This window comes from Sphaeramia orbicularis, chromosome 5 (genome assembly GCF_902148855.1).
Source record: "Sphaeramia orbicularis chromosome 5, fSphaOr1.1, whole genome shotgun sequence".
In the NCBI taxonomy this organism is placed as follows: domain Eukaryota; kingdom Metazoa; phylum Chordata; class Actinopteri; order Kurtiformes; family Apogonidae; genus Sphaeramia; species Sphaeramia orbicularis.
In genome coordinates this window covers 25305115-25332353 of record NC_043961.1, presented here as the reverse complement: position 1 = coordinate 25332353, position 27239 = coordinate 25305115, and the positions used below count along the sequence as shown (strand labels likewise).

General features: G+C 39.3%; 1 protein-coding gene across 3 annotated transcripts; it reads right to left on the bottom strand.

The window, feature by feature from the left end:
- Window positions 1–780: 780 nt before the first annotated feature.
- LOC115419470 (vitamin D3 receptor B) lies at window positions 781–26360 on the bottom strand. 3 transcript variants are annotated; one of them, XM_030134267.1, is made up of 11 exons: window positions 26338–26360; window positions 25045–25158; window positions 24703–24776; window positions 13826–13973; window positions 12753–12883; window positions 11117–11313; window positions 10469–10568; window positions 9628–9808; window positions 7893–8044; window positions 6905–7021; window positions 781–6393 (listed from the first exon to the last, which is right to left on the bottom strand). In XM_030134267.1, exons 4-11 carry the CDS (start codon window positions 13969–13971, stop codon window positions 6140–6142), a joined length of 1278 nt encoding a protein of 425 aa, XP_029990127.1. In that variant the 5' UTR covers window positions 13972–13973; window positions 24703–24776; window positions 25045–25158; window positions 26338–26360; the 3' UTR covers window positions 781–6139. The 3 variants fall into 3 exon arrangements, with proteins under 3 accessions (XP_029990127.1, XP_029990126.1, XP_029990128.1); XM_030134266.1 differs by lacking the exon at window positions 26338–26360 and having other exon boundaries at window positions 25045–25574; XM_030134268.1 differs by lacking the exons at window positions 24703–24776; window positions 26338–26360 and having other exon boundaries at window positions 25045–25576.
- Window positions 26361–27239: the final 879 nt, after the last annotated feature.

The following is a 27239-nucleotide window of genomic DNA, read 5'->3' as shown; positions in this document are numbered from 1 at the left end:
TCAGTAAACAGATTAATAACTGAACATAAACCAAATGTCTCCATCCACTGTCATTGATCCAACTCCATGGGTTTTACTGGTGAATCAATGTAGAAGATGACGGTGTTTCCATGTTCACTATAGAGCCTCTGAACGTCCAAATGGGTCATATCTGATGACCATGAGAATATAACAAACTGTATTTTACACCAATTATTTACATGTATTGATAAGATTAATGGATCAACAGGTATTAAATATTTTAGATCAGTAGATGCTTATGGTCGATAGTAGATGTTTGGGTTTTTATGGGTTAAGTAACTACATAACTGTATTCTGATTACCACTGACTCAAACTGTACATTTAACTAAACACTTCGTCACATTTAGCATTTAAAAAAAAAAAAAAAATGTATTCAACTACACCAACACCATATGGGTATGCTGAAAAACAGAAAATGGAGTCAAGAAAGTTTTCATAAATTCACACATACTTGTACATAATAGTGCATACAACAGTGAAACAAATCCATTTAGTGTCAAGTATCATATAGTATCTGTCTTCCTATGCAGATCAATGCTTGTAATTCATAACATTTCTCATTAAAACCTTCTTTGCCCTTTTACCCTTTCGTTTACAGCCAAACTATTCTATAAACTATAACCACGACTTTATATTGCAGGCTGTGAAGTCATGGTAACAAAATTAATCTGAAATGTCATTCTGATGGTTGTGGATGATAGACTTTGGCTACGATAAACATCCAATATATGAAAAACAAACGACACAGAAGTCTGCTGCTATGTACAACCGTTTATTTTTGATTTGCAAAACATTTGACAAAAATAACATTACATAAACACCAATTTATAATAGAAAAAAAGAAGATCTTTGAAAAAAAAAATGAGACAAAAGATTGCAATTACATTAGAATTTAGGTGACTTTTTTTTTTTTTTTTTTTGTCATTTTAATAATTGGAGCCATATCATGCTGACCTACACAGGCAGTTCATGGCTAATAGATTCATCAATATGCATGTGTTACAAACATTACAATAAGTGCTTTCGTTGGTTCAGGCATTTACTTGAATGTGACAAGATTTAGATTCACAGTGCAGGGTAAGAATTCAATCCCAATTAAATATTTTCCTTATCAAATATCAATAAACATGGCCGGCAGAGTACTAAGCAATAAGCCAATGTCCCCATCAGACAAACCTTTGGCTGAAATTTGTCTGGGGAACATGTGAAGCCAGCTTCATAACACCCTCCCTGCATTAGAAGGGTCAAATGGCACACAGCTCAGGGAAGATGTGACCATGGCGACATTGTTCCTCAGTATTCACTGATTAATAAAAACTCTTAATTTCATTCAGTGTTTACCTGAAGCAGTTTGACATGAATACAAAAGAAAAGGAAAAAAAAACAAAACAAAACAAAACTTGATTAAAATTCACCAAAGTGAGTAGTTGCTCCGTTAATATACTGGGATCTGAATGGAATATTTTTTTTAATAAGCACTACTAAGTTTTATAAAAGACACACTCTTCCAATGAGGCCTGTCGCACCGCTGGGAGTGAACACTTTGGACGATGCCCACATTGTGTAGTGTCAATAACACACAACTTGGTGGTGCTCAAGACAGAAGCAGCATTACATGGATACTGAGGACACACCTCTCCTAATTCCCCTTTTTAGACAGTTCGTCACCGGGGAATGATGGTGTATGAGCAAGACTTTAGGACAGAAGGAGAGGTGAGGACACAGAGAGGATATGGAAGAAATGATGGGACAAAGATGGACAAGGTAAGGATGGTGTACTACAGAGCAAAGACTGTGCTAACAGTACCAAGTGGAGCGAAAAAAAAACCCCACACCTCTCTTTTCTCCTACTGCCACAAAGTCTGTCATATTGTTCCTTCTTTTCAGCTGCAATCACTCCGCTGAGCTCTCCTCCTCCGTCAAAAGATCGATATCAGCAACACGGCAAAAAGACTAATTGCACGTGTTGCTGAAAGCTATCTAGATATCGCAAGGACAGAGTGAAAAAGGACAAAAGGATGTCGCTTTCGGAGAAAAAGCAGCCTCATCCTAGCCAGTCTGAGCCCCGTTGGTCAGAGTGCAGGCACTATATTAAAAACACTCCTGGTATTTTGTGCGTTAAAAAAAAAGGCAATGCTAAGTCTGAGAAGAAAAACTGTACAAAAAAAATGAATGACTTCATTAGCTGGACTCTCCCAAATCTGTGAGATATCTCTGAGGTAATCATTGAAGTATGACTCATTAGACAGCAATAAATACCAACATGAATACAAATATTACAAAAGTAAAAACAGAGGCAAATGCTTAATGCTAAAGCAAAATCTGAGCTAAAAGAGGTAGGTTTTTTAGGTAGATTATGGTGTACATCCATTGTGGACACTCCTTTTTGTAAGAACTACATTAAGTTGATTCCATTACAATCCCTGTCCTAATGGGAGGAAAAACAAAACAAAAACAACAAAACAAAAAAGCTGTTCTGTGGCCAGAAGTTTTCTGTGAAGGATCTCGTGCATGATTTACAGACAGGATTTGTAATGGCAACAGTTATACAAAAAACTTCAAACATGTCTACTAACATGATTAACAGTAAAGCTTGCTGGTGATAGTGTACCATGAGTTGTATATTGCAGGCATTGTTACTGTGTTATGATGCCAATCTCAAGGGTCATGGAAATCTCAACACAGACAGGTCCATCTTACTTGTAGTAGATTTCCATCGCTGTATAGGTATTCAAGTTCCAGTATTTCTAACAACCACAATGCAGAGTTTAAACATACAGATTCTGAGCAGCCTACCATGGTAATTAAAGAAAAACTGAGGATGCAACCACATTACATTTAACTCCATATGAATTTCATGTACATTGAGGCGGGAATTGAACAGATACTAGGAAAGTGTATTTATTCCTACATTTAATCCTAAAAAAGGGACACAGGGATTCAACTCTCACGGTAAATCCTAAAACCCCCATTGCTTTGCAGTACTGACATTAACGTACATGTTCCATTAGTGGCTATATGATACATCCTCTATAGTTTTTCTCAGTTTTCTAAGTCCCCAAGAGCAACTCCCCTTTACCCTGTTCTTATGCGGAGGGAACTCTTCCCGTGGCACTTACATGTTCGCCAAACCTCGACTGTATTATACATACACAAATCAACACTGCATCTCTATCTCAAAGAAAATAGAACAAAATCAAAACCCACGTCTACATACAGAAGTGTATGTAATCAGAAAAATCAACATGGAGACTTTTCAAACTTCAAAAGTCAGTGTTCAGTAACCAAGCACATCATACCCCTCATCAAACTGACATACTATACATATGAGTGGTACTGCCTAAAGACACTCCAGCCATCGACTCCTTGGGTTCATTCACAGCAGGGACATTTGTAGGGGTACGTGGAATCATATACATACACTATATAATCCCAGTGATCTGCAGAAATTAAACCAAACACATTATGATTACATAAGTAGGAAACATCCAGAACCGTTTACTATGTCACAGTGACCGATAGTGAGGATTTGGAATAAAGCCACAGTGACTGAGAATGGTAGAATGGAAGAATAAAAACCATGAAGGCTGAACAGATTACAGCAACAACTGCCACTGCTCTTTCCAAGCAGTTGAGAGAATATGCTCATTTTAACAAATAAGCTCTCTCACCACGTTTCACTTCGATCAGAGTAGCCCTGGTCTGTGGAGAAGATGTTACAGGAAGCTCTCGGTCTGACGTAGGACGCGTGTAAGGCTGACAGAAAGTAAAAGCGACTTCTGAGACCTTCACTCTTTGCAAACGATTTCATTCTGTAAAGGAAATTTTCTGGCTTAGGCTCAAGGATCCAGCCAAAGTGAAATCATCTGCGCCTGTCAGGAGTTTGGCTTAATATTTTGTGGGACATTTTATAAACTTACTACCAAATGCAACAAACCGTACATTACTGGCCTCTAAACGAAGCATTTATATACTCCTGGGGCTAAATAAGCCATTAGATGCTGTTCGATGAAGCTTAAGTCAAAGATGACTGACAGCAGAGAGAAGGCATACGAGCTTCTACTTCACGTGAGCTTAACAGAAGATTCCAAAGCCGTAGATAAATAGCATATGAGTTAAGTAGATTATAATAATAAGAGAATATCCACAGCTCTGGAATCCTCGGTCTGACATACTGTAATGTTTCAGGTGGTTTGTATGGCTTATATTAGAGAGCAGCACAGCATATTGTAGCTTGTCCTATTTGCAAAAATGAACCTTGGAAATTAGTCAAACACATCAGCCCATCACAAAAAGAATCATTAGGAGACCAAGCTGCTCCTAACTCCTTGCCAAAAATAAGTCAAAATAAGAGCGTAGTTTCCTAAAACATAGTGATAATGAATCAAAAGGGTCAATATTGTATTTGCATATATATTTAAAAAAAATTTGCTTTGAGAAATATCTATGTAGCCCTATTTACAGCGGCGGACATATTATATATATTTATATACTATATACCTGGTATTTACATGATACAGCCACTAGAGGGCTGCGCAGCATACATCATCAAACAGGAGGGTCTGGGTGTAGTGGTGCTCACCACAATCACAACCAGGCCCTCGGACATTCTACAAAATCCACGTCTCCCAGTCAGAAACGAAAGGGGTGTGATATCTGTGGAGGTCTGAAGCAGCTCCTTAAGCTCTCCATCCACTGAGCTCACTGTATACAGAGGAGGAACAATTCATGGAATTGTTTTTAAAGGTGTGGTGATGTATCAAACAACAACAACAAAAAGAGCATCCATTGCAGTTGCATCAGTATCTATGCCTTTTCCAAGTAATGGTATGCAGCTATATATTAACAAGTCAGGCCCGTTGCTTTGGCCTTGATTTACTATTCCAGTTAGATTTGGCATTTTAGCCCTTAAAAATCCATGATAATATAGATACTGTGTATCAGTACATAGGCTTGAGTAAAAGGTGGTATAACAGTGCTTAGCATACATGTGGTAGCAATTAAGTATTTACAGGGGAAAAAAACTATTTCAATAAAAGGAGAGGAATAGAGAAAAACTATTACAAAGGAGAATAACAATCCATAATGCAGACTTGGTTTGATTGACAGTTAGTAATGTAAAAAGTAGCTAACACAATTAGTGGCTAATTCTCACCTCAAAAAACCAAGCAGCTCAGAATCCAATCAAAAACTTGCTAAATTACAAACTATGTTGTATACTCTGCAGTATAAATTCTAAATAATGACTTATTCCTTCATAAATTTTGAGGAGAGTCAGAAAAATTTGCTGTCGAGTGGCTGTATATCTGAAGAGAGCCATGAAGCAGCATGGTTATTTTTAGGTACTGGAAGCTTTTGAGAAAGTAGTTACCCATACCTTTGGTGACAGGTGAAAGGCATGTGTTTGAATTGTTTACACAGTCATATACAAACGCTGCCTTGGAGAGTAGCAGATGAGAGAATAAAAAAAAAAAAAATCCCCCCCAAAAAAAAATCAGAAAGTCAATGCAATGTGCAGGCACTGCTTTTTCACAGATGATCTGAAATGTCATCTTACTGTATCTAAATTGATCTGTAAAAGTTACTGTTTCACATAGGTGATGTAAATATAAAACAACCCCAGTAAAACCAAGAGGTAGCTCAACTGAATGGCTAAATGAAGAACTGAGTATGCTTGTTGTGTTGGCGTGTGCACGACACGTACACACAAAATGTCCAGGCATTTTAAGCAGCTGTTTGTTGATTTAAATAGACACAAAAAAATAGAATATAGGCAGAAGTTGTATGTATAAGTTTACTTGGTATAATATGATGTTCCCTTGTTTACTGTCTACTATAACACCTGCTTTCTCTCCATACAACCCTGGCCTAAACGCCAACATAGACTTCTTTTTTAGACATGACACACACTCAACACATACACACAAACACGTACAGTATGCACACACACACACACACACACAAGTGCTCACACACCACTTTCTCTCTTCGAATTGCTTCTTTCTCCACACCTCCATTCGGTCCATCCAGCACTTCCTTAGCTCCTTCCCTCCTTTTTTACCCATTGGGCTTCTGTTTCCCACTTCCTCTCCAACAGTTAAGGTTTGGAGGTGGCCTTTAGGACACTTCGCTGCCAAATACCTCCAGCACCAGCGGGGTAAGCTGCATGCTGTGCTCCGGCTGGAAGGAGAGTGAGCGGTACTGCTTGGAGTGCTCCTCGTTGAGACTGCGCAGGTCTGCCAGCTTCTGGATCATCTTGGCGTAAAGAAGTCGCCCCCCTGGGTGGTGAAGTTGGATGTAGGCCTGTAGGGTCTCTGACAGTCGGTCTTGGAGGGCTTCAATTCGTGCATGGTCCTGCACACCGGGGCGGTCTGCATGAGAGAAGAAAAGGGTGGGGGTTGGACAAGAAACATATGCTTGTTACACAAGAAGTAAAACAGAGTAGCAGTGAAAATGTGGGAAAACTGAGACTTGCTGTGTAATATTTAGTGAATACTGAACATGTAATAATCCTAAAATGTTTTATATGTTAATGTAAAGTGAATTTTAATTATCGTGGTCAAGTGACCGTCCTCTTTTAGATCAAGGAGAGCACATCTATACATTGTTAATGAAGTGCCTCATATGCAGAAAGGGATGCAAATAGTAGCTTAGTTACGTGAGCTTGCTTACTTGCATAACTATAAAGAACATGTATAATATATGCACTGTATCTTCTGCCAATGCATACCCTAAATATGAGCTCAGTTCAAAAGATAATTCAAAATTTAATATTTCATGTAAAAGGCAATAATTAATATCTATTTTTTTATGATAAAATACACAAGATTTTGCAGAAACAACTTATGTCCATTGCCTACATGCTCCTTCAAGCAAATCTACCTGGAGAAAGCAAACAGATGGCCATTAGCAGCACATGTTCCTCCTCGTGCAGATTGAGCTTCTTCAAGCCCACCTGGAACTTCACCAGTGGCTCCAACAGCTCCAGAGTGTGGCCCGCTACACCAGATAGAAGATACAACACATCATTACTGTTGGTACAGCACATACAGGCCCATACGATATCAGAGAGGAAAGGTCCTCCAGGGAATCGTAGGCATTAATATTTCATTTTGCCTGTTGGAATAATCTGTGGCGCATTCTCATTAGTTAGATGTTACTGGTTGTGAGTTTCTCTAGATGTATGATTCGTGTGTGATTTCCAAGAGGTTGTTTTGATGCATGTGTAAATGAAAATCATTAAATTTCACTGATTATCGTGACTGAACCTCTATTTTCTCTAACTGGCTTCTTCTGGAAAAGCATGAAGATATCACTAACAACCTACTAGAGAAAAACAAAGGGTTTAAAGCTTGGTATAAGAGACCAAAACAATTTAGCTCATGTTTTACTAAACTTATGCAGTGCTGACAACTGCATGAGAAAACATGTTCCTGTACACTGATATTTTAAGAGGAGCACAACAGAGCAGCTTCTCCTGCTGCAGACAGTGGTTGTTTTGTGCGGTGGGCAGGTCAGGAGTGACATTCTTTGGTTGATCCCAGAAAGAGGGGGTCTTGTTTGAAAGGCAAATGAAAACCATGCCCACAGGGGCTACTGCAGATACATAGGACTGGATTTGCAGAAAAACATGCGCCACTGTCCTTTGCCTATGGGCGTGCAAACAGACGACTGCCGGTAACCTTATCTAGACTCCCACGCTAACGATCAAGTCAATTGTCAAATGAGTTTTCATATGAATCATACATATTTTTTTTCTGTCTGGAAAAAAAAAAACAAGGAGAGCACGATGAGCCAATAACCATGCACTATTAAATCCAAGTTTGTCTCAATGACACTCGACTTTACACGTGACATCATGTAAACTGACCTTTAGTGACATCACTGATCTGGTATTTAAAGTCAGGCCCACCACAGCTCCAGGACATGTCTTCTAGGTTGAAGCTTTGATTTGAGCGCAGCATGATCACCTCAATGGCGCTGGACTTGAGCAGTGCTATCTGGTCCTCTGCAGTGAGCTCCCTACAGGAACAGAGAAAATGTAGCATGTGACTGTACAGGACACAATAGAGAAGAAACAAATAGTCCTAAAATAACCCAAAAGATTAGAGGAATATTGTGCACTTTGCTTAAGTCTGGAATACGTCATGTGCAATATCTTTTCAAAGGATTTGGCTTATCAATACTTTACTGACTGCGGGTTCAAGGTCTGTCACAGTCTTCACAGATACATGAAGTGCAGGAGAAAAAAATAACACTTTCATTGCTTTTTGTTTGCACTCTTATGCTGTGACATGGAAAAACTCATTTATTAGCACAAAAAATGAGGTGTTTTTAGAGTTACTGTCACTGATAAAAATCCTCCATTTTGTGATGTGACTATAATTTTTCAGATATTTACAAGGCTGAAACCTGCCGATCATAAGGGGAGATCTAGTGTGTTTTTTAGAGTTTAGAGAGGACATCATAAGAGGACAAAAATTCCAAAGGTAATTCAAGCAAGTCCATCACTTGCTGTCAGTGGGAACGTCAACTTTCAGGAAATACAGGCCCCGACACGTTTCAGCCTCGACTTTGAGGTGACATGCAAGACACAGAGTATTTGTCCCTGTCAGCACACTAAGAGTTGGAGTCAACATTTGCTACATCTGAAAGGATGGGAAGAAACAATGGAAAAGCCTTGGCAGGTTATTGTTTACTTCCCTTTACAATCACAATTAAGGGGTAGACTTTTCCACTAGTGTGCTTTCTTACTCCACTTCACTTAATGCAGTTTTCAAGGTTAGGAGGTTGTATTTTTCTGTATGTCTTAAGAACATGTTTTTCACACTTTTAACCAAAGACTTCCTGGAACAGCACTCACTATGATACACAATGTGTTTCGGGCAATAAACTACTGGACACTAAAGTACAAGTGCTACATCTACTCCAGTGAAGAACAACAAACAACACATCATTTTCCACAACGTGGCAGTGAACTGTAACATAAAGTCTATCAGTTAGCTATGGCCTTTAGACCACAGCCATTACTGAGGCACAATATCGACTAATCATGCAGGAAAAACAAGTAGGTGTACAAAGTCTTCCACACACATTTAGGTAAAGAGTCACTAAAAGACATGCAAATAAAAAAAATACATATGCACAGGAAGGAGTTCAGTCTGTATTTTACATAAAAACTTCCCAGAATTATTAAAAAAAAACATGAGAAAACTACATAAACAGCTCTGGAAATGTGGGTCCTTCTCATCAGTGTCATGTGCAAGGAGTTACAAAAGATGGATACATATTAAGTACAAGGTAACAGTTATCCCCAAATGTAAATCAGTTCAACACAAGATGGAAAACAGAATTGGCATCATGTAATTATGATATCATGAGTATTTCTGTTCACGGCAATTTTTTCTTGCGATCCTATATTGGTCATTGTCCAGTGCTGAATGTAGTAAATCTTTTTCCCCCCATCATAATTGCCTGGGAGTCAAAATTTCCAGACAAGGAAAACTTTTTTCTTTCTAACACCATCTGTTATCAACTAGTACAGAGAGAGGGTTTAACAGTCAGAAAGACGCTCTATAAATACACAAAGAGAAACCCATGCGTACCTGAAGCCAGGGATCATCTTGGCAAAGCCGATCACCTTTTGGATACTGTAGGAGACCAGGTCAGCCAGGTGAGGCAGCATGGAGAAGCTGGAACCTTCCTCCTCACTGGAGTCAGGGCTGCTGCCCTGCTCTTGGTACATCATCAGCAGGTTGTTGAAGTTCATTTTGGTTTCTACTGACTCTGCAGTGAACAATGTGAAGACAATAAATAGAAAAAGAAATGAGAGCAGCAAAAAGAAGGAGACAATAAAGCTTGGTGTTTCAACAAATGGCTTTGAAATGTCACATTATTGTCATACTTAAGCTGCAGCGAGAGAAAAGACAGAAACTGCATAAGAAAGGTTAAATCCTCTTGATATGATCTTCTATGTAAATGCCAGTTCATAGCAGTTAGAATAAAAGCTTAGATGACAGCCTTGACAACACGTGAGGCATATGGAGCCCGCTGGGGTTGTTTGCAGTCATTTGTCTCATCTGTGTGTCGGCGGTAGGCCAGTGATCATCTCCCGCACTGTTTTCACTCCATTAGTGATGGATGCATTAATGAACTCATGTTTACAAGTGGGAGTCAGGTGTCATTCACAGGATTTCCGCAGGATTCTCAGTAAAGCAGCACAACCAATTATATAAGCCAACAGGCAAACTGCTAAAGTAGAAGAATAGTTTAATATTGACTGTAGTACTATTCATTTTCTCATTTCTGAAAACTGTGAGGTTCCGCTTCTTACGTCAACGTTAAACTATTTTAAATACAAATATTAATTTGCTGTGTTGTAATACACCTTATCTTTCTTTGTCAAAATGCAAGACTGAGTTTGAGATAAATCTGAAAAGACTTTACCTGGAGAGTGACTGAAGGAGTCAGAGGAGGCATCAGACAGAGAGTGGAGAGAAGCAGCTCTGCTGGCGCTACGCGTCACTGGACCCTCACGGACCGGAGGCTAAACAAGACAACAGGACACATGACACAAGGACCCCAGAGAATTCTGAAATGTGAAGCTTTTTCTGACAGGAATGATGTCAAAATTGGTTCCAACACACACTTCTATTGACATGCGTTAAAGGTAAGTATCAAATAATTAAAATACAATTCACTAAGCAATCTTTCATACTTATTGTTCGTTTTCCTGCTGACATTAATGGATTACTAATAAATACTACTAAATAAACTAAATGTTGATTGGTTGATATCAATCAGATAACCAGACACTGACCACAGAGTCTAGGGACAGAAAGGCAGCTGCAACAGAGCAGAGTTTTTAAATTCATTTATTTCATTGGATATTGGACCCAAAACAAAACATTCTGAATATTAGATATACCGAATACTCCATAACTCAGTCGGTCTCTAGTTGGGTATATTTTAGATAAACTTAACTGGTACAAATGACTGGATTTAAGAATAAACTCTATATACCGTGTTGGTTTCTACAAAACCTGCTTAACTGTGTTGACTTGTGGACAAACATAGTCACAACGTGATACAAACCCTGAAGCGGCAGAAGTCAGAGTAGGAGTCGTCATATGTTTTATGGTGTGCCTCTACCAGCGTGGCGATGACCTGACTCTGTTCATCAGTTAGCCGGGGCCGCCGTGCCTCTCTCTCCGCTTCGCGCTGTGCCTCCTCCTCCTTTCTCCGCTGAATCAGGTCCTTCTTCCTCTGTACTTCCTCATCCGTCAAAATGACTGGTGGGGATGGGGGGGCACGTACAGTTAGACAAAGAGGCACATTAGTGCACGCACATACACACACAAACACACACAGGAAATATAACCTGCTAGTAAACTGAAAAGACACATTTCCATAAACATGTCACTGATAAAACAGAGCAGAATGCACGAGTTAGTAATGGACAGTTTGATATAACCACAGTAACATAATCCCCTTTAAATTTGGTTGCTTTTCAAGCTTTTCAACATGTACTTGTGTTTTACATTGTGATGACAGCTATGTCAATGTGGTATTGGGAGGGGTGTTGTTATTCTCTGGAGGAAGAGAATGGGAGGGGACGGGTCCATATGGAGACCCCTGCTGCACCGAACAAGTGAATGCATTGTCTTTGTACTGTTCGCTCCTTGTTGTTCTAGCCACTGAATTAGCTCACAGAGAGCGCGAGAGACAGAGAGACACAGCCAGAGAGAAAGAGAGAGCTGGGTCTCAACAACATGCTTCTGTTTTTGCAACAGCAGCAGCAAACACAAGTACACATAACTGGCTCCTGTGCACCTGTAGTGAGGTCCAGTGTTAGTGCCATTACCCCAGTGATTTTTCTCAGATACACTCTGAAGAAAAAAATAACATTAAGCTGGAAAAGTGAGAACTGTGATTAAAAGAGGCTTTGAGGACAATATCCGGATGCCAGGAGAAAACAAGAAAGATGTACCTGCTATTTGCAGACCATGAAAATAAACATGACTGTGTGGAAAGAAGAGGCCTCGCTAGATTGTACATAACAGCAGGTGTTTAAACTTCAGATGGAGTATGCTTAGTGTATACAATGTGGGGAGGCTCCACTAGTTCAAATGGAACATGTAAACACTCTAATGGGGGCAAAGACCCTGAGATACTTGACCTCAGTTCAAATATTACATAATATTTACAAGAAGGACAGTAGGCCCCTAAACTGCAAACAGTAGTTCTGTAAATTTAATGGGTGCATTTTTCACTTTTGTGCCATGTCTACAGTAGTAAGCATTTTCTCCCTCAGGATGAAATGTTATCACTTTGGTGATCCCTTAACTTCTTTTTTTCTTTATCTAATGTCATTATGAATTGATACCCTCTGCAATGTTTCTTTTAAATCCTCTGCAGATGCTTCTAATTGCTTTTAATTATTTTACTGGTTTTATCAAAGCTGTATTCACATATTTTATTAATTCATACACTGCTTTTATCTAACTTTGTCATTTTATTTTACTTTATATTATTTATCATGTAATTTTGTCATCTGATTCTTAGACCAAAGTTTCACTTTCTGATGACTTCAAACTGATAACACTGCTGTAACTGAGATTTAAGTCATCTCCATGAGCATAGTCACAACATAAAACAAGGAGAAAAGCAGGAGATACATTTCAGTAATCACTGGCTGTGGAATTGGGTATGGGTCATCTGTCATACTTACACTCTTTCATCATGCCAATGTCCACACAGCGTTTGAGTCGGCATGCCTGGCAATGGCGCCTGTTGTCCTTGGTGATGGTGCAACTGCCATTAAAAGGACACGTGAAGGTGGCCTTGCGTTTCATGCTGCGTCTGAATTAAATGAAAACATTTTCATTTGTTAATACAGGCAAATCTGAGCTTCACAGGTATGATAAAAAAACTGACACTGACAAACAGAGATTCCATGTTCATTGGAGTTTTGACGCAAACCTCTCACAATTCTCCACATTTTTTAGAATCTAGTTATACCACACAGATGTTTCAGAACTCACACATTATAAAGCAAGTTAACAGTGGAGCGCTATGCATGGAAATCTGTTTTTAACAGATGCAGCAGTGCTACACTGGTGACAGAGTATTGCACAAATAATCAGAGTGGAACTAGATAAATATTATTCCTTTCAAGCTTGGATGTGAAGGTTCTTGCCAAATTATGACGCAAAGCATAATGACTGAGTTAGTGGAGGACATGTACAGTATGTATGAACATTTATACACAGATGTGAATAAGAGGAAGTAGATTATTAAACATCCGCCTTTTTCATCCTCTCCCTTTAAACATCAACACTGCAGAGAGGAGCATTCACACAAAACACACACAAACTGACAAAATCATGATTTCTTCTAGTTTTGCCTTAAATTGGACACTCATGTTTGTGTCGATGAGGAGGCAATGACTGAGGTATTAACTATAGGATCAAGCTCATTTGTATTCTCTACCTGCTGGTGGGTATTAGCGTAAACACAGTGTGGTGTGGTTTTGTCTGTTCTTATATAACTGTGGGTGGCAATTACACTTGGTTGGTGTGTGAGTGTGTGGGTGGTCATTATTTATGCAAGTTCAGACCAGTTTATGTACACTAATGTACATAAGTGCCAGTAACATGGTCAACATGACTTTTTTTTCATTAGGGGATGTGCTCGCTACACATGGATTATCAAGTGTGTGCGTGCATATCTGCTTGCAACAGATGTTTTAATTTATGTGTGAATGGCGTCTGTGATTACAACCTTGTGCGAGTGTTTGTGTACCTGAAAAAGCCCTTGCAGCCCTCACAGGTCATGGCATTGAAGTGGAAGCCAGTGGCTTTGTCACCACACACGCCACAGATACGCGGCACATTCCGGTCAAACTCATCAGGGGCCAGAGTGGATGTACTCACAACCGTGGGCTCCATCACTAAATAAAGACAGGGAAAAGACAGAAATTAAAAAAAAAAAAACACATCAAAGTGTAGTACACATAAAAATGATCACTTACAAAATACATCACCGGTCATAAAAAAATGTTCATAGACGGTCAACTTCTAATGTCTATTAGAAGTATAAGACAAGTTTATTAAGCAGTGCACTTCACTGGATATGGAAAAGAAAAGTGTTAGTTACCTGGTCAACCCATTTACAGTCATTTCATCATTCCATCATGATATTTTCAATTAACTCATCAAATTCCTTCTTCTTTTATCTTAGACTGTTATTACAAAGATCATCCTACATCAAGTTGAGACACAATTTATGTTGACCCCTGCCAAACCAACTGTCCATTTCAGTTGGACACATGCGAGTCCCCATTATACCCTTTGAAGGTGAACTGAACTCCATCGTTTCTGTCCTGGGGTGAAGAACTGTAGCCGTATGAATCAAGTGGAAAAACCCTTGTTCCACTCCAAAATGCAGGATCTGGGTTACATTTGATTACATAGTGCTCTGAGTATCTATTTCACTTAACAGCCTCATGAGAGAGAGGAAAAAATAAGGCACGTCACCGCAAGGCTAGCATCCTCATAAACAAACAATCACTGTCCTTTTCACAAAGCTCCTTTCTTATTTGTTTCTTTGCTTCCAAAGCAGAGTGAAAGTAAATGATGAAGGAGAAAGAAGGCGGAGGGTGGAAGAAGGAGGGGGTAGCGGAACCAACACAAACCTCAACAAAGTAACTAATCAACACCCAATGAAGTAAAGACTCAGATGAATAATTAAAAATGCTTTGACAGGTCTCTTCATCAATCACCTCTAATTAAAAATCACTGGCCCTCAGTCCTGTAAAAGTCAAAAAAAAAAAAACAGTATTTATTTAACTACTACAACTATGAACAGTGTTACTTTAAACCAAATGATGAATTATTGGCTTAAGAAATTAACAGGACGCTGTGTTGTTATTAAAACAAAAGAGCCAAAGAAGTAAAGAAACAGAGGATCCAGCCATTACTGTAGGGCTGCAGGCAGTGTGGACATCAGTTTCTAAAGTGTGGTAATGTCTCATCAACACAAGCTTCAACCAGGAACATCTCATATAATAATAACTAACAATACAATGACACAGTTCCCTCAAAGTGGGGCGGCAGAAATTTGAGTAGAAATCTAGACAAAACACATCCAAACAGAGACAAAGCAGACTGGATTTTCTTGGAAGAGCTTGGCAAATGTTTATATTTTCATACAAAAGATTCAGATGATGACATAAGGTGTGTTTCCATAGATGTTTTATGCATATTTGACATTTTGCATTGGAAAATAGTTATGGAAACCCCAAAATGTTTTTTCAGTCATTCTGTGTTTTTGCCCCAATTTCCATCTAAGTATAAATGAGCATAAAGGAAATGAAACTGAATAAATTCTGCTAGCTAACATTTAAGTCATTTGAATGATCAGCTGACTGACACAACACAGCCTAATTTATTCATTCATTCATCATCTGAACCTGCTTTATCCTCACAGTCTAAACCAATTTATGGACATTTTAAAAAGTTTGCTCCAATTTTGCTTAGCATTTTATAGCAACATGGCTGTTATGAAATAGCGTCATTAGATTAGTTAAAACACATTTGTGAAAAATCTCTGTGACTGGCAGAAATCATTTTTACAGGTGAGGTAGTGTATTTAAATTTTAGCTTCATTCTATCTGGTGATATACATATATGTTTCATTCTAATGAAACAATAGTAATCAATGTGAAAGCTGCAGGAGCTGAAATCAAGGGGAAAAAAGTGTTGGTTTGTAAGTGTTGGAAAAACAATCTCTTCCTTGTGCAGATATCTCCTCTCTGTTCACATTAAGACACTAAACACAAACATAGATGGCCTCACATTTCACACAACTGTGGAAAAGTCAAGCCATTTCACAAGGTTTCTATGTCAAGCTGACAGAATCTTAACAGCAGTTGGTAATTACAGCTTCCAATCACATATTTAACCACCCTATTTGTTTGTCTATGATCGACTTTGTACCTCAGACCATTTTAAATACAATGTGCTGAAAGGTATTTATGGAATTTTTGCCACCTTGACATCAAAATAACTATCAATCACTGCCACTTTCATATTAGTAAAGAAAATATGACACCAATGACAGGGGATCAAATGAAACAGACAGTTAAGATGAGAAAATGTATAGATTTTTCAGAACTTTAACACTGTAAAAAAAAAAACAAAAAAAAACAAAAAAACATTTGGTAAAATGGAAGCTTATAAGTGAGCAAATATAACATAGATGTCTTCATTTTGTAGATATGATGTGATAGATGTGAAAATGTTACGATTACACCTTTAACTGGGGCCGACACCCAACACAGAGATATTTTGTGAGTTTGTGTGTCCGAGTTGTCCTGTTTTGCTACAATGACCAAGTAGCCTAGTGACAGAAGAGGGTGTGTCCTGACTGGGCTTTCTTGTTTTTCTCAACGGTGTCAGTGCACAAGTTGGATTTTTTTTCTCTCGCCCGCTCTTTGTCTTTCTACGCAGTATGGTAAGTACTCTTAAGAATGACATGCAAGTTTGAATGGGTTGCACAAAGATCGTTTTCAGGCCATAGGGCTGTTTACTACACGCCAACAATCCTCATATAAGTAGGTGATGTAACACAGCTGGGCATGAGTTCTACATGACAAGAATTCATACACTATGCAGCCAGCTTTGGATGTAATGTGACTTAGTCAACATGTCAACACAATGTGGATATTTACAAATTTTACAACTGCATGATTGCCTTGAGTAAGACACATGAAGAGAGTGTCTGTAAAGCAAAAAGAAAAATCCAAAGAAAATGCTGTTATGGAGACATGTACAAAGTCTACAAAGTCTCCTTGTAAAAAAAACATGAAACACCATCAACCGATCAAGAACATCTGAGATCTAAGAGGAAATAAATGTATTCAGATGATTAGAGCAAGGTTGTCTCTACCATTATGACTCACACACAGCACCTAAGCATTTATGCACAACAACCAAGCTTAAGAAACAGAAAATCTCTACCATATTAGCTTTGACATATATAAATAAATAAAATCTGGAAAGTTTAAAATCATGATATCATTGATGAGCAGATTGGTTTCATGATTCTTTTAGGTATTTTTTAGGGATGCACGATAATTTTTTTTTTACAACCGATAACTTCCTGCTTCTCATAACCGATCCCAAACAACAATAGCTCCCATTCTTCAAATTATTTTATTATTTTTTCAAGTCAGTGGTATAACTCAGTTAATAGTAAAATAAAGGCTTCTACAGAACCAAAAGACTATGGCTGCTTGAAATGTACAATAGACCAAGGGTTTTCAGTTACTATTTATTTATGTACAAGTACATAATTTGGTGATGATCAACTGCTGTTTTTGGACATTAAGCTACGTTAAGCTTTTTCTCTATAATCTGTGCCTATGGGGAGGAAAAGGCTTAATGTGCACAACATCCATAAAATTGGGGTTGTCGTGTGTTTTGCAGAGGTGAAAGTGGGCGTGACTACAGATGTCCACAGGAACTTTGGTGATGATTGATCACTGTTCACGGGCATTAAGCTACATTAAGCTTTTTTTTACGTTAAGCGTTTTAGAATGTCCCTCTTCTGCTGCTGCTGGACCAAAACAGAGGCCACAACCACTTGATCTTCCTCTTTGCTTTGCAGCTGTAGCAAAGAGTAACTGAAAACCCTTTTACTTAAAATGTACTGATCCAGACCTCTTCTTCTTGGTTTTTATGGCGTTTGGCAAGGCAACAACATGCATGGTGTACTGGTGAAATGTGTGAAATCTAAGCAATTTAGAGGTATTATTATGGGCTCTATATATCGGTGAAAACTCTAATTATCGGAATTATCTTAATGACGTCATTTTTTTTCAACATCGGGCCGATAATTATCAGTGCCGATAGTCATTGTGCACCCCTAGTATTTTTTTAATGTTGTAACAATATAATTTAAGTTTTTAGTCATATTACACACCACATAAACTCCAAAATCTTAAGTATGTAATACAGTATCAACCAAGACTGACCAGTACACAGGGACCAACTGCACTGAAGCAAACTAATCCACACTCATCACTCACTGTGAACCAAGAGAGAAAACAGCCATTTGCCTTACTACATCATCAACTGATCAGCGTAGTCAGTCCTCTGTGATTGCATTCAGCCTTGACAGGCCATTACACTAAATGCAGGGTAGTATTGAGAGAGCTCTAAATAATGCATCAGGTTATTAGACCAGATCTGTACTCATTCCAGTCTCTAGCACGCAATACCAGCAAACAGGTTTTCAGCTTCAGGCTTCAGTTGAATGCTTCACTCTTGAATGATACACGTGTTGTGTATAAGGTGTTCAACAGCATCGATCACATCTGCCATTGCAGTAATAATGCACAGTATTACTCTTCTCTTCGTTACACTGGCATAAACCCTTAGGACAAAACGGTGACACTGAGTTTTGATTAGCTTACATGCTGAGCAGAGGAGCAACCCTAATATGAAATTTCACATTAGACAGCAGAATAGTAGATGTTAAATTTAGTAAAAAAAAAATGGTTTAACTTGAGCCTCCACCATGTTACCACTGCTGGGAATTACTTGGATATATTATACCTTCATGAACATTAGCAAATAATTATATATGTATAAATAATAATTATAATAATAAAATCACACAATAATTCTTATCCATTCTCTCTGAGCAAGGGGGAACACTAGACTCTTCGACTTAATCAAGAGATTTGTCATAAAAACGAAAAAGGAAATTGCAATAAGCCACATACTGGTTCAAATACAGCCCATTTTAAGGCTCTTTTCTGTCTAACATGGTTAATATTCACACTTCAGATGTAGTGCATATAGGAATGTGCGCAAATGATGTAGATGACTTTATTATGGGGTGGAGGTTATGTAATGGATTATAGCTTGATGAGTGATAACAAATATCAAGTAATTTGTGTGTACTTCTATTAAAAAGATGCATTAGCTACTGGTGGGGGGTGGGGTCAAAAAGTGAGAAGTATAAAAGGAGAGGCGGGATAAAACAAGCATCGAAGTCAGTGACAGTGCTTGTTACTCAAGTTCCTTGTGAAGTGCGAGCTACTGAGGGTAATTAAAGTAGCTCATCTCAACCACATGACTCGAGTGAGTAGGAGTAAGCTTACACCAGCTTAAACTTCATCTAGATCTGTAAGACTGTTACACTGATCTCAAATACTTAGTTGAGCCACAACACAGCGACTGCCTAAGCGTGTAAATGCATAATGTAAGTGACCAATCAAACGTCATCAGGTTTAAACCAGACTGTATGCTGTTGCACATTTTTAAGTAATTTTAATGCACCGTGCAATCAATTTGTGCTAGTGTCTGGAACATTAGCCCCACCGGGTATGTTTTCAGACTCCTAATTTGTCATTTATACCAACATGTGCTGATGGTTTGCTTGAGTTCTAAACTGTTGCCCTCTGACTCACTGTTTGTTGTCAGATAAAGCAAGCTCGAGCCTGCAGGATAGTGCAGCAGGAGTGATGTAGCAAAGGAGGAGATGCACCAAAGAAGCAGGCCAGTAAGAACAGAGAGGGACATATAGATAGATACACTGTACAGTGACTGAGGGAGGGAAGGGTGACCTCTTTGTTACAATGACTTCTGTGTCACAAAGCCCCTGTGTAGCCTTGTTGGCTCTTGCGGATGTGAGTCGGAAGAAGCATAAAGAGCAGGCAGACAGCAGTGGCCCAGAGAGAAGCCATCAACACAAACAGCCTGTTTTTTGTTATTTCAAAGGGTGGGATAAAAATACCCACTCATAAGCCACTTCAATTACTAGCTAAATATAAATAAAATGTCTCATCTTTGACAGCCTCTCATCTTGAGAAGGATCGGGGTGAAAAGAATTTTACTATTCATGCAAGATTCACATTTAAAGTGTGATTTATTCGTTGGCCCGGTTTCTCTACTATTTTAAACTCAAGATGATGCTTGTGTTATGTGTTGTTTTGCAGGGACGTGTACACACTAGTCCAACTGGAAAAAATAAATAAATAAATAAATCACATGAGAAAAAGGGAAGTATATAAATTCTTGATACGTGCCATTTTAATTCCAACTGATTTTATGTTGACTGGTAAATTTTACAGACCCTTTACATCAAATAATACAAATATACTATAATTCCTTAGTCAATAAAATATCAAGAAATAATGTTAAATGCCAGTGGCTCTTTCACTGAACAAGATTAAGAAATGCATTGTAAAGTTGAACTAATGACCCTAAACTAAATGATATTCAACTTACACAGCAAACCAGAAAACCCTCACAATACAGAGGATGAAAAAAGATAGCCTAATGTTTTATGTGTTTGCTCAAAAATGCGGCTCATGCTTTATATAGCATAATGAATGGTTCCCTTCCGTTGCATTATGTATAAATCATCTCTTCAGCACCAAAGAGATGGACAAAGTTAAGAAGCACTTAATGATGTAAATATGCAGCTGCTCTTATATGCCGCTTTGGAAAATGTGTGTGAAAAAGTTCATAAAAACACTCTCACCCTCTAATAAAGTTCACCTCTCTTAAAGAAGAGGAAAAGCTGTGTGTCGGAAGATTGGAGCTTGGCAATCTGAGTGACACGGCGGCAGTGGCCGATGAGCAAGAGATGAGGCCTGCTGTAATTATACGCTTTACCACAAACTGACTCTAGCTTGTCATTTTAACTGGGTGGTGAAAGCTGCAAAATAAAGATATTATCCCTATTTCGCTTGTGCAGTTGGAATAGAGGCTAGGGAGTTTCCCCTTTTACTTCTCTTTTACCCAACAAACTAGCTGAGGGAGAACAAGTGCTACTTAGCATGCAGTTGAGCGGTGACTCATCTTTTCCCCCTTTGATTTATTCACCTCATGGCTGAAATGACACGCATGTGTCTCATAATCCAGGGACTGATGTTATATGTCCCCAATTGGTTTTAAAGACATGGCTCCATCTGCTGAAACCAAAGGACTCAAAAGGTGATTCGTTCTAGAGATGGATGGTAAAGCACAGTTGGTGGTCTGGAATACATTAGGATCAACATGTCTGAAAAAACCCACTTTACTTACCAGATAAACAGAACAGCTTTAATAACCTGAGCTGAGCAAACTTTCATTAATGAACACCTAGAGGATTTATGTGGCTAAAGCAAAAGCATTCCACAAAACGTCTATTAAAACCTCAGCATATTACACATCCTGTATCATATTAATCAGCATCAACTGTGTAAATTACTTCAATTTACACCTTCTGTTTTGTTGACATTAGATGTCAGTCAAGGCTAAATTAAGTTTGCAATACAGAATGTGAGACTATCTGAGGTGCAGAAGATAGAGTGCTACTATGAGAAACAGTAGGTATCACAGGCATATTGACTATACCAATTCATAAAACTGTGCTCCTGCACTTATCTAGAGGGAGTTGGAGTTCTCCTTAGATATTTATACAGTGATAAGTGCCAAGGTGGACCATGGCAGGAATCCGACACCACTCATAAGGTAGCTTATTTCCCTCTGTTCTACTCGCCATTTCATTCCCAGCAGCCATTGTCTAAAGAGGTGATTACTAAACAGGAAAGTGGCCAGTGGGTTTCCATGTCAGGATCCTTGTTACTCAAAGAACAAATAATTGAGTCCTTAGCTGTGAAAAAGATTTGGAGTGCAGCCCAGATGTTAGATTGACTTTCATCAAAGTCAATATCAAGTGATTATAAAAACCCAACCTCTACCAACGCCCACCATCTAAAAAACCTAATTAAGTGGTGCCATTAGGACCTGGGCGTTTAGACAAAATGTGATTGAGGGCAGATATAACAAAGGGGGTAAAGAGGAGGATCCAGACAGCATTTCAAGGAAGGATCATTTTAACTGCGCACAGACATGCAGAAGAGAGAGGGGAAAGCGGGAAATAAAAAACCTCTGGCATCACGTCCCAAGAATGTCAGCAATGAGCTTACAGACCACATCCCAACACATAAGAGTCAGAGTCAGAATCACATCCAGACCTATACCAGCACTGGAAGAAAAAGAGGGATTGCTGTGGAACGCCTGAGAGAGAGAGGAGGCCCCTCTTTTGACACTCCAATGAGCATCCTCCATTGACATCACATGACGCCATCCCACAAATGGTTCTGAAATTGTTCCATGCTGCCAAAAGTTTCTCTTAAAGTGAAAAAAGATAGTGGGAAAAAAAAAAAACAAAAAGGAAGAATTAGAGAAACAGAGATGATGGGACATAGAGAGAGAGAGAGTGCAAGAGAGAAAACATAAGGCAATGTGTTTTATTGCATACCTCAGGCTGGGTCACTATGAGTACAGAAGAGACATAAAACAAATCTGGTCTGGAATGACCCAGGCTGCACAGAGAGCTTGTCTACAATGGAAATACATACGTTTGTAAATCACACACAGAAGTCGTCTATGCCCACAATAACTGTAGAGAAGATGGTAATATTAAAAGAGGAGAATATGAAGTGGGGAAAACAAGTACAGTTTGAAGGAAACGTAATCTGGGAATGTGACAGATGATGGTTAATTTTGATACTTGATGTTTAGCAATTTTCTTTGAAGAACATACATTGGAAAAGCAGATAGCGGGAAGAGAACAATGAACAAAAAGAGACACTGTGGAACCACCAACAAAGTAGACAAACTGAGTCTGTAATACAGCTAAACAACTGACAGAGCAGACTAGTCCAGTCCTGCCCCTGCCCCTTCACTTCCCTTTCTTATTCTCCCTCCCACAGTCTCCACGAGTCTATCTTCTGCTCTTTCCCTACGATCACAGGGAGCATGTTACGGCAGCAGTAATAGCACATGACAAGGTGACCTGTGCCCCACACAGGATGGGCTAAACTGGGGGTGGAAGGGGTGGGGGGTCCCATGTCCCGTGTCCAACCCTATGGTCTCTGCACCACTCCCCCCTGCCCAGGCCCCACTGCTGGCCTGCAAGGGGAGAGAGAGGCACTGACGGCAGCCTGCCCCCTTATGCTGGGCCCCTTGCTGGACTCTGGAGAAGGGAAAGAGACGAGGCAGGGAGAGGCCCACTCAAACACACACCAAAAGTCCTGTTTATGTCTATGCCGAATTTGACAGAGAATGCACATTCTCAAGCACATATAGCCATGCGCACAGAGAGCCAAATGGACAGAAGCGGACAGACAAAAGACATGGGTGGACAGTGGGTGCAGATGCACTCACCTAACAAGATAAATTTATATAATCTAAATGTGAAATGCTCTCTCCCATTTGGGAAAAACTTCTATTGAATTTTTAAAGAAAAAGAATTTGTTGACATTATTTTTATAATAAAAACAAGATTTAATTGCACTAAACTCTATTATAATCATACCTAAATAATTTTTTAAAAAACAATTTTAAAAAAATCAAAGAATATAAACTGTCCTGTATAAAGTATAAAAAATAGTGGTACGTTTTGCTTGCTGATAAGAACATGTTCTACATGGCTTGCACCAAAAAATATTACCTGCAGTGTATGGACTAGAAATCATCAACCACAGGAGCTAATTGAGGACTCAAAGACATTAGAGGGAACTTAACACTTCATTAGTCTCAAAGGCAAGTGAACATATGTGGCAAACAGCGTGCACACACAGAGGTACACACAAGTAAGTCTTGACTGTTAAGTACAGCAGGCTCTTTCTTTCTATAGGTTACATGTGAGAGGAAGCCACCAATTACTGTAGTCACGAAAGGGGGGAGGAGGTGGGGCATTTCAGTGTATAGGAGACCTAATGGACTGTACCATCACCACGGCACATAGCTCCATAAACAACCTGCTACAGTTACAGTCAATAATGACACCCACCAAGCCCACTGCGTAGGTTCCTAATGCGGACGTTTGCTGAGATTTACACACAAGCCAATCAGACACACCGATTCAAAAAGGTGCCACACAGGGTCCCTACTTAGGCTCTGTGTCAGATTGTCCCAAATAATGCATACTTCACTTGCTACATCTTCCAGTACTAAACTGTTCCACTGATTGAAGGGTTGGTTTCTATTCCGCTCACTGAAGAATTAGGTAGGATAAGTTATGCTTTTAGCTGAAGAACTTGCTATTCATTGATCTTACCCACATGAGACCTCCTTATGTAAATATATGTATATAAATTAATAACACAACACAAATGTGTACATAACTGGCACAAGTAACTGTGTTTGTAGAGATGAAATAAAAATCATCCTACTTCAGATAGTAGTCATACATAGATAATAGAAACAAACTGTAACACATTTAGTAGTGATCCCACTTAGTTGTTATATCTTATCAGTGATTATGAACATCATAAAACAACTCACCTGATATTTTACGGGGGTGTGAAATGTAATTACATAAGTAGTAGATAAACATTTATGGAGGAAAAATGGAAAAGAAAAAAAAAAAATCACAGAAAACAAATAAATTATCTAAATTAATTGTATTATTATTCTTAAGCCTTGACTTGACAGGTTCGAGGATATATTCCAGCATGTTACAGAAAATGGCACATTGTACACATTGCATATATTGTACATGTATGGAACATTAAGATTTGCCTCTTACCTAACGCTGATAAGAGGTGTAAGCATTGTAATACGACGGAAACATTACAAGGAATGAATTAAACACAAAAGGAAATGTCTCACCTGAGATTTTAGCATGCTCTTGTACAATAGGTAAGACTTGAAACCTTTCTTCAGTTTATCCCAAGTTGTTAATCCTGTTCAATACAAAAGCAAAATGGCATGTCGCAAGTCACTGAGTGGGCCTTTACCCTAGTACCTGACCTCTTTGCTCTGTTTATGTAACTATTTTCACCAGCAACATACAAACTCCACATGAATCATCATATATAGCACACAGGCAAGTACGTAAACACGCTGATTTAAAAACAGACTTAAACTGTGCTTGTATGCTCTTACGTAACAGAAACTACAATAACTCAAGCCTCGACTTTTGCATTCCTTCTGTGCTTGCGAGTTTCATACCTTAGCTCAACTTTTCCCCATTAAGACCGAGTTGCTTTTAATCCTCTTTAGTCGTTGTCGGCGTTGTCTTCATGTTCTTGCGGAACCTGTCCTCCCCATGTTGAGTGAAGGTGTCTTTAAGGGTAGAGAACCGCGGTGAAATAAACTCAGAAATGTGAGCAAGACTTGAGGGAAAACGTCAAACTCGTACGCCCTTCCAGACGTTGGCTCACACACACAGCAGCGGCGTTGGTAGTAGCTAACAACCGTTAGCGTGGCTAGCTGGTTGGTTTAACCCTAAAACGAGGCACCAAGTTTACCCGCTTAACTGAGCTCGCAGCGACCACCGGCAGCGAACATCCAACATGGGCAGAATCTACACCGAAAGGAGTATTACTGACGGGTAAACGCACGCGCAAACATGGAGTAAGCTAAATCACACCTACGATAGTACGACGAGAAATATCCCTCCTTCTTCAGGACCCAAATAGATGGCCATTACTTTTTTGTTATGCCCCGCCCCCTTCGTAGGACCTCTACGGGAAAGAGGGATTTCCCCCCAGCCCCTTCGGTAACCAATCATAGGTGGGCTCGCGGTTGTCTCCCGTGTTGCGGTTGGTGACATTTCGGCCCATCCCAGCTCCATTTGGTCGGCTCCGGTGCTCATAACAGGAAGAGCCGCCCCCTCAAACAGGGGTGTGTCGTGACGTCAGAGGTAACGAAGAGGTAAACAACTTTGACCGCGTGAGGTTTAAAGCAACACCGTTTTACCTTTTGATGTGCGAATCAATAGAGACCAGGTGCGTGTGCGTGGATCTGTATGTATCACTGTGTTAACACGTTACAGTTTAATGAGCAAATCACGGCGCATCTCCCCCGTCGTGTTGCGGCGGTGTTTTCATTTACGCCGGGATGTCTTTGTTTTGTAACTGCACTGCTTTGAACCCCGTGCGTAAGAGTTTAAATAAGTCAGAATACCATCCCCGTCGACAACACACGTCTCACTAGATGATCAGAACGACATCAGCTGCAAAATGCGTTGTTTTACCCAGAACGCCTCGTGATATGTTTGACACTTTGCAAATGTGTGCAGTGAGGCGTGTGTATTGAAGGGGTGTGTCTACTCTGCAGTACGGTGGTAGGCTAGGAGGCAATGTCGCTGCGTGGCGATGTTGCCATACATTTGCAATGCATGAGATACAGCCGAGTATGCTATAAATAGACGATTGAACAACGCCACTACACCATCGCCGTGGGTAAATATTACTAATACCATCATTCTCTTACCCTTGATAAAATGAACAATTTTCCCACTCGGGTATTCATGGAGGTTTCATTTGTACATTTTGGGTTGTGTGCTCTGGTATGTGATGGAAATTGTGCGTGCGTGTGTGTGTGTGTGTGTGTGTGTTAGGGCCAGCGGTGGGGGCCTGGGTGAAGGTCAGGGGTGTGTCTATAATGTAAACACAGAAAAGGCGACAGATAGGAAGGGGAGCGGGAAAGAGAAAAGAGGGCCCCATCCTGCTCCATATATCCTCTTTCAAGTAGTGTTTTTACTGTTTCACTGCAGGCCGAAAAGAATTAAAGCAGTGCAGATTATTAATAAAATACAGAACATGGCTTTGCAGATATACATACATTGCTTAATACATACATCACACTCTAGAACTTGATAAAATGTGACTAAAACACACATTTTAGAGTTTAAAAAACATGGTGTACAATTCCCAGGCTTAAATACTGTATATCTGTGCCCTATAATACACAAGTCAACAATTACTAAAGCAAAACCAAGGTTGAAGTCACATAACTGCTTCTGATCTGCTTATAAAATTTGTCTGAGGCATTTTGCAGACTTACAAATTATTTTTTTTCTTTGCCTTAATATAACTGTCAGCACAGTGCTGCAATTATGTCATGTAACGCTGTTCAGCTCCATCGGTTCCCTGTCAGCGCTGCCTTGCTTCCAAAACTACAATAATTTTCACTTAATAATTTTCCCATAACATTTTCTAAATATTCCAGTTCATTCCACATTGAGCGGCGAAACATTTTGTACCCACTCTGTAGCTGAAGATTACAGACCACTCACCAATTAGGGTCACACCGTAAAACCCAAACACATATGTCTAAAGTTCACTGTGAGCTTACACTTGTTTACGTCAAATTTCTTACTCTCTCTGAATATCGAAAAAGCATGTCCTGTGCCTCCCAGG

Coding starts and splice junctions, on each gene's coding strand:
- LOC115419470 (XM_030134267.1), bottom strand. CDS start 13,971: ATGGAGCCCACGGTTGTGAGTACATCCACTCTGGCCCCTGATGAGTTT. Junction 11,314..12,752: donor CATTGGCATGATGAAAGAGT/GTAAGTATGACA, acceptor CATCCCCACCAG/TCATTTTGACGGATGAGGAA. Junction 7,022..7,892: donor GATCAGTGATGTCACTAAAG/GTCAGTTTACAT, acceptor TATCTGGTGTAG/CGGGCCACACTCTGGAGCTG.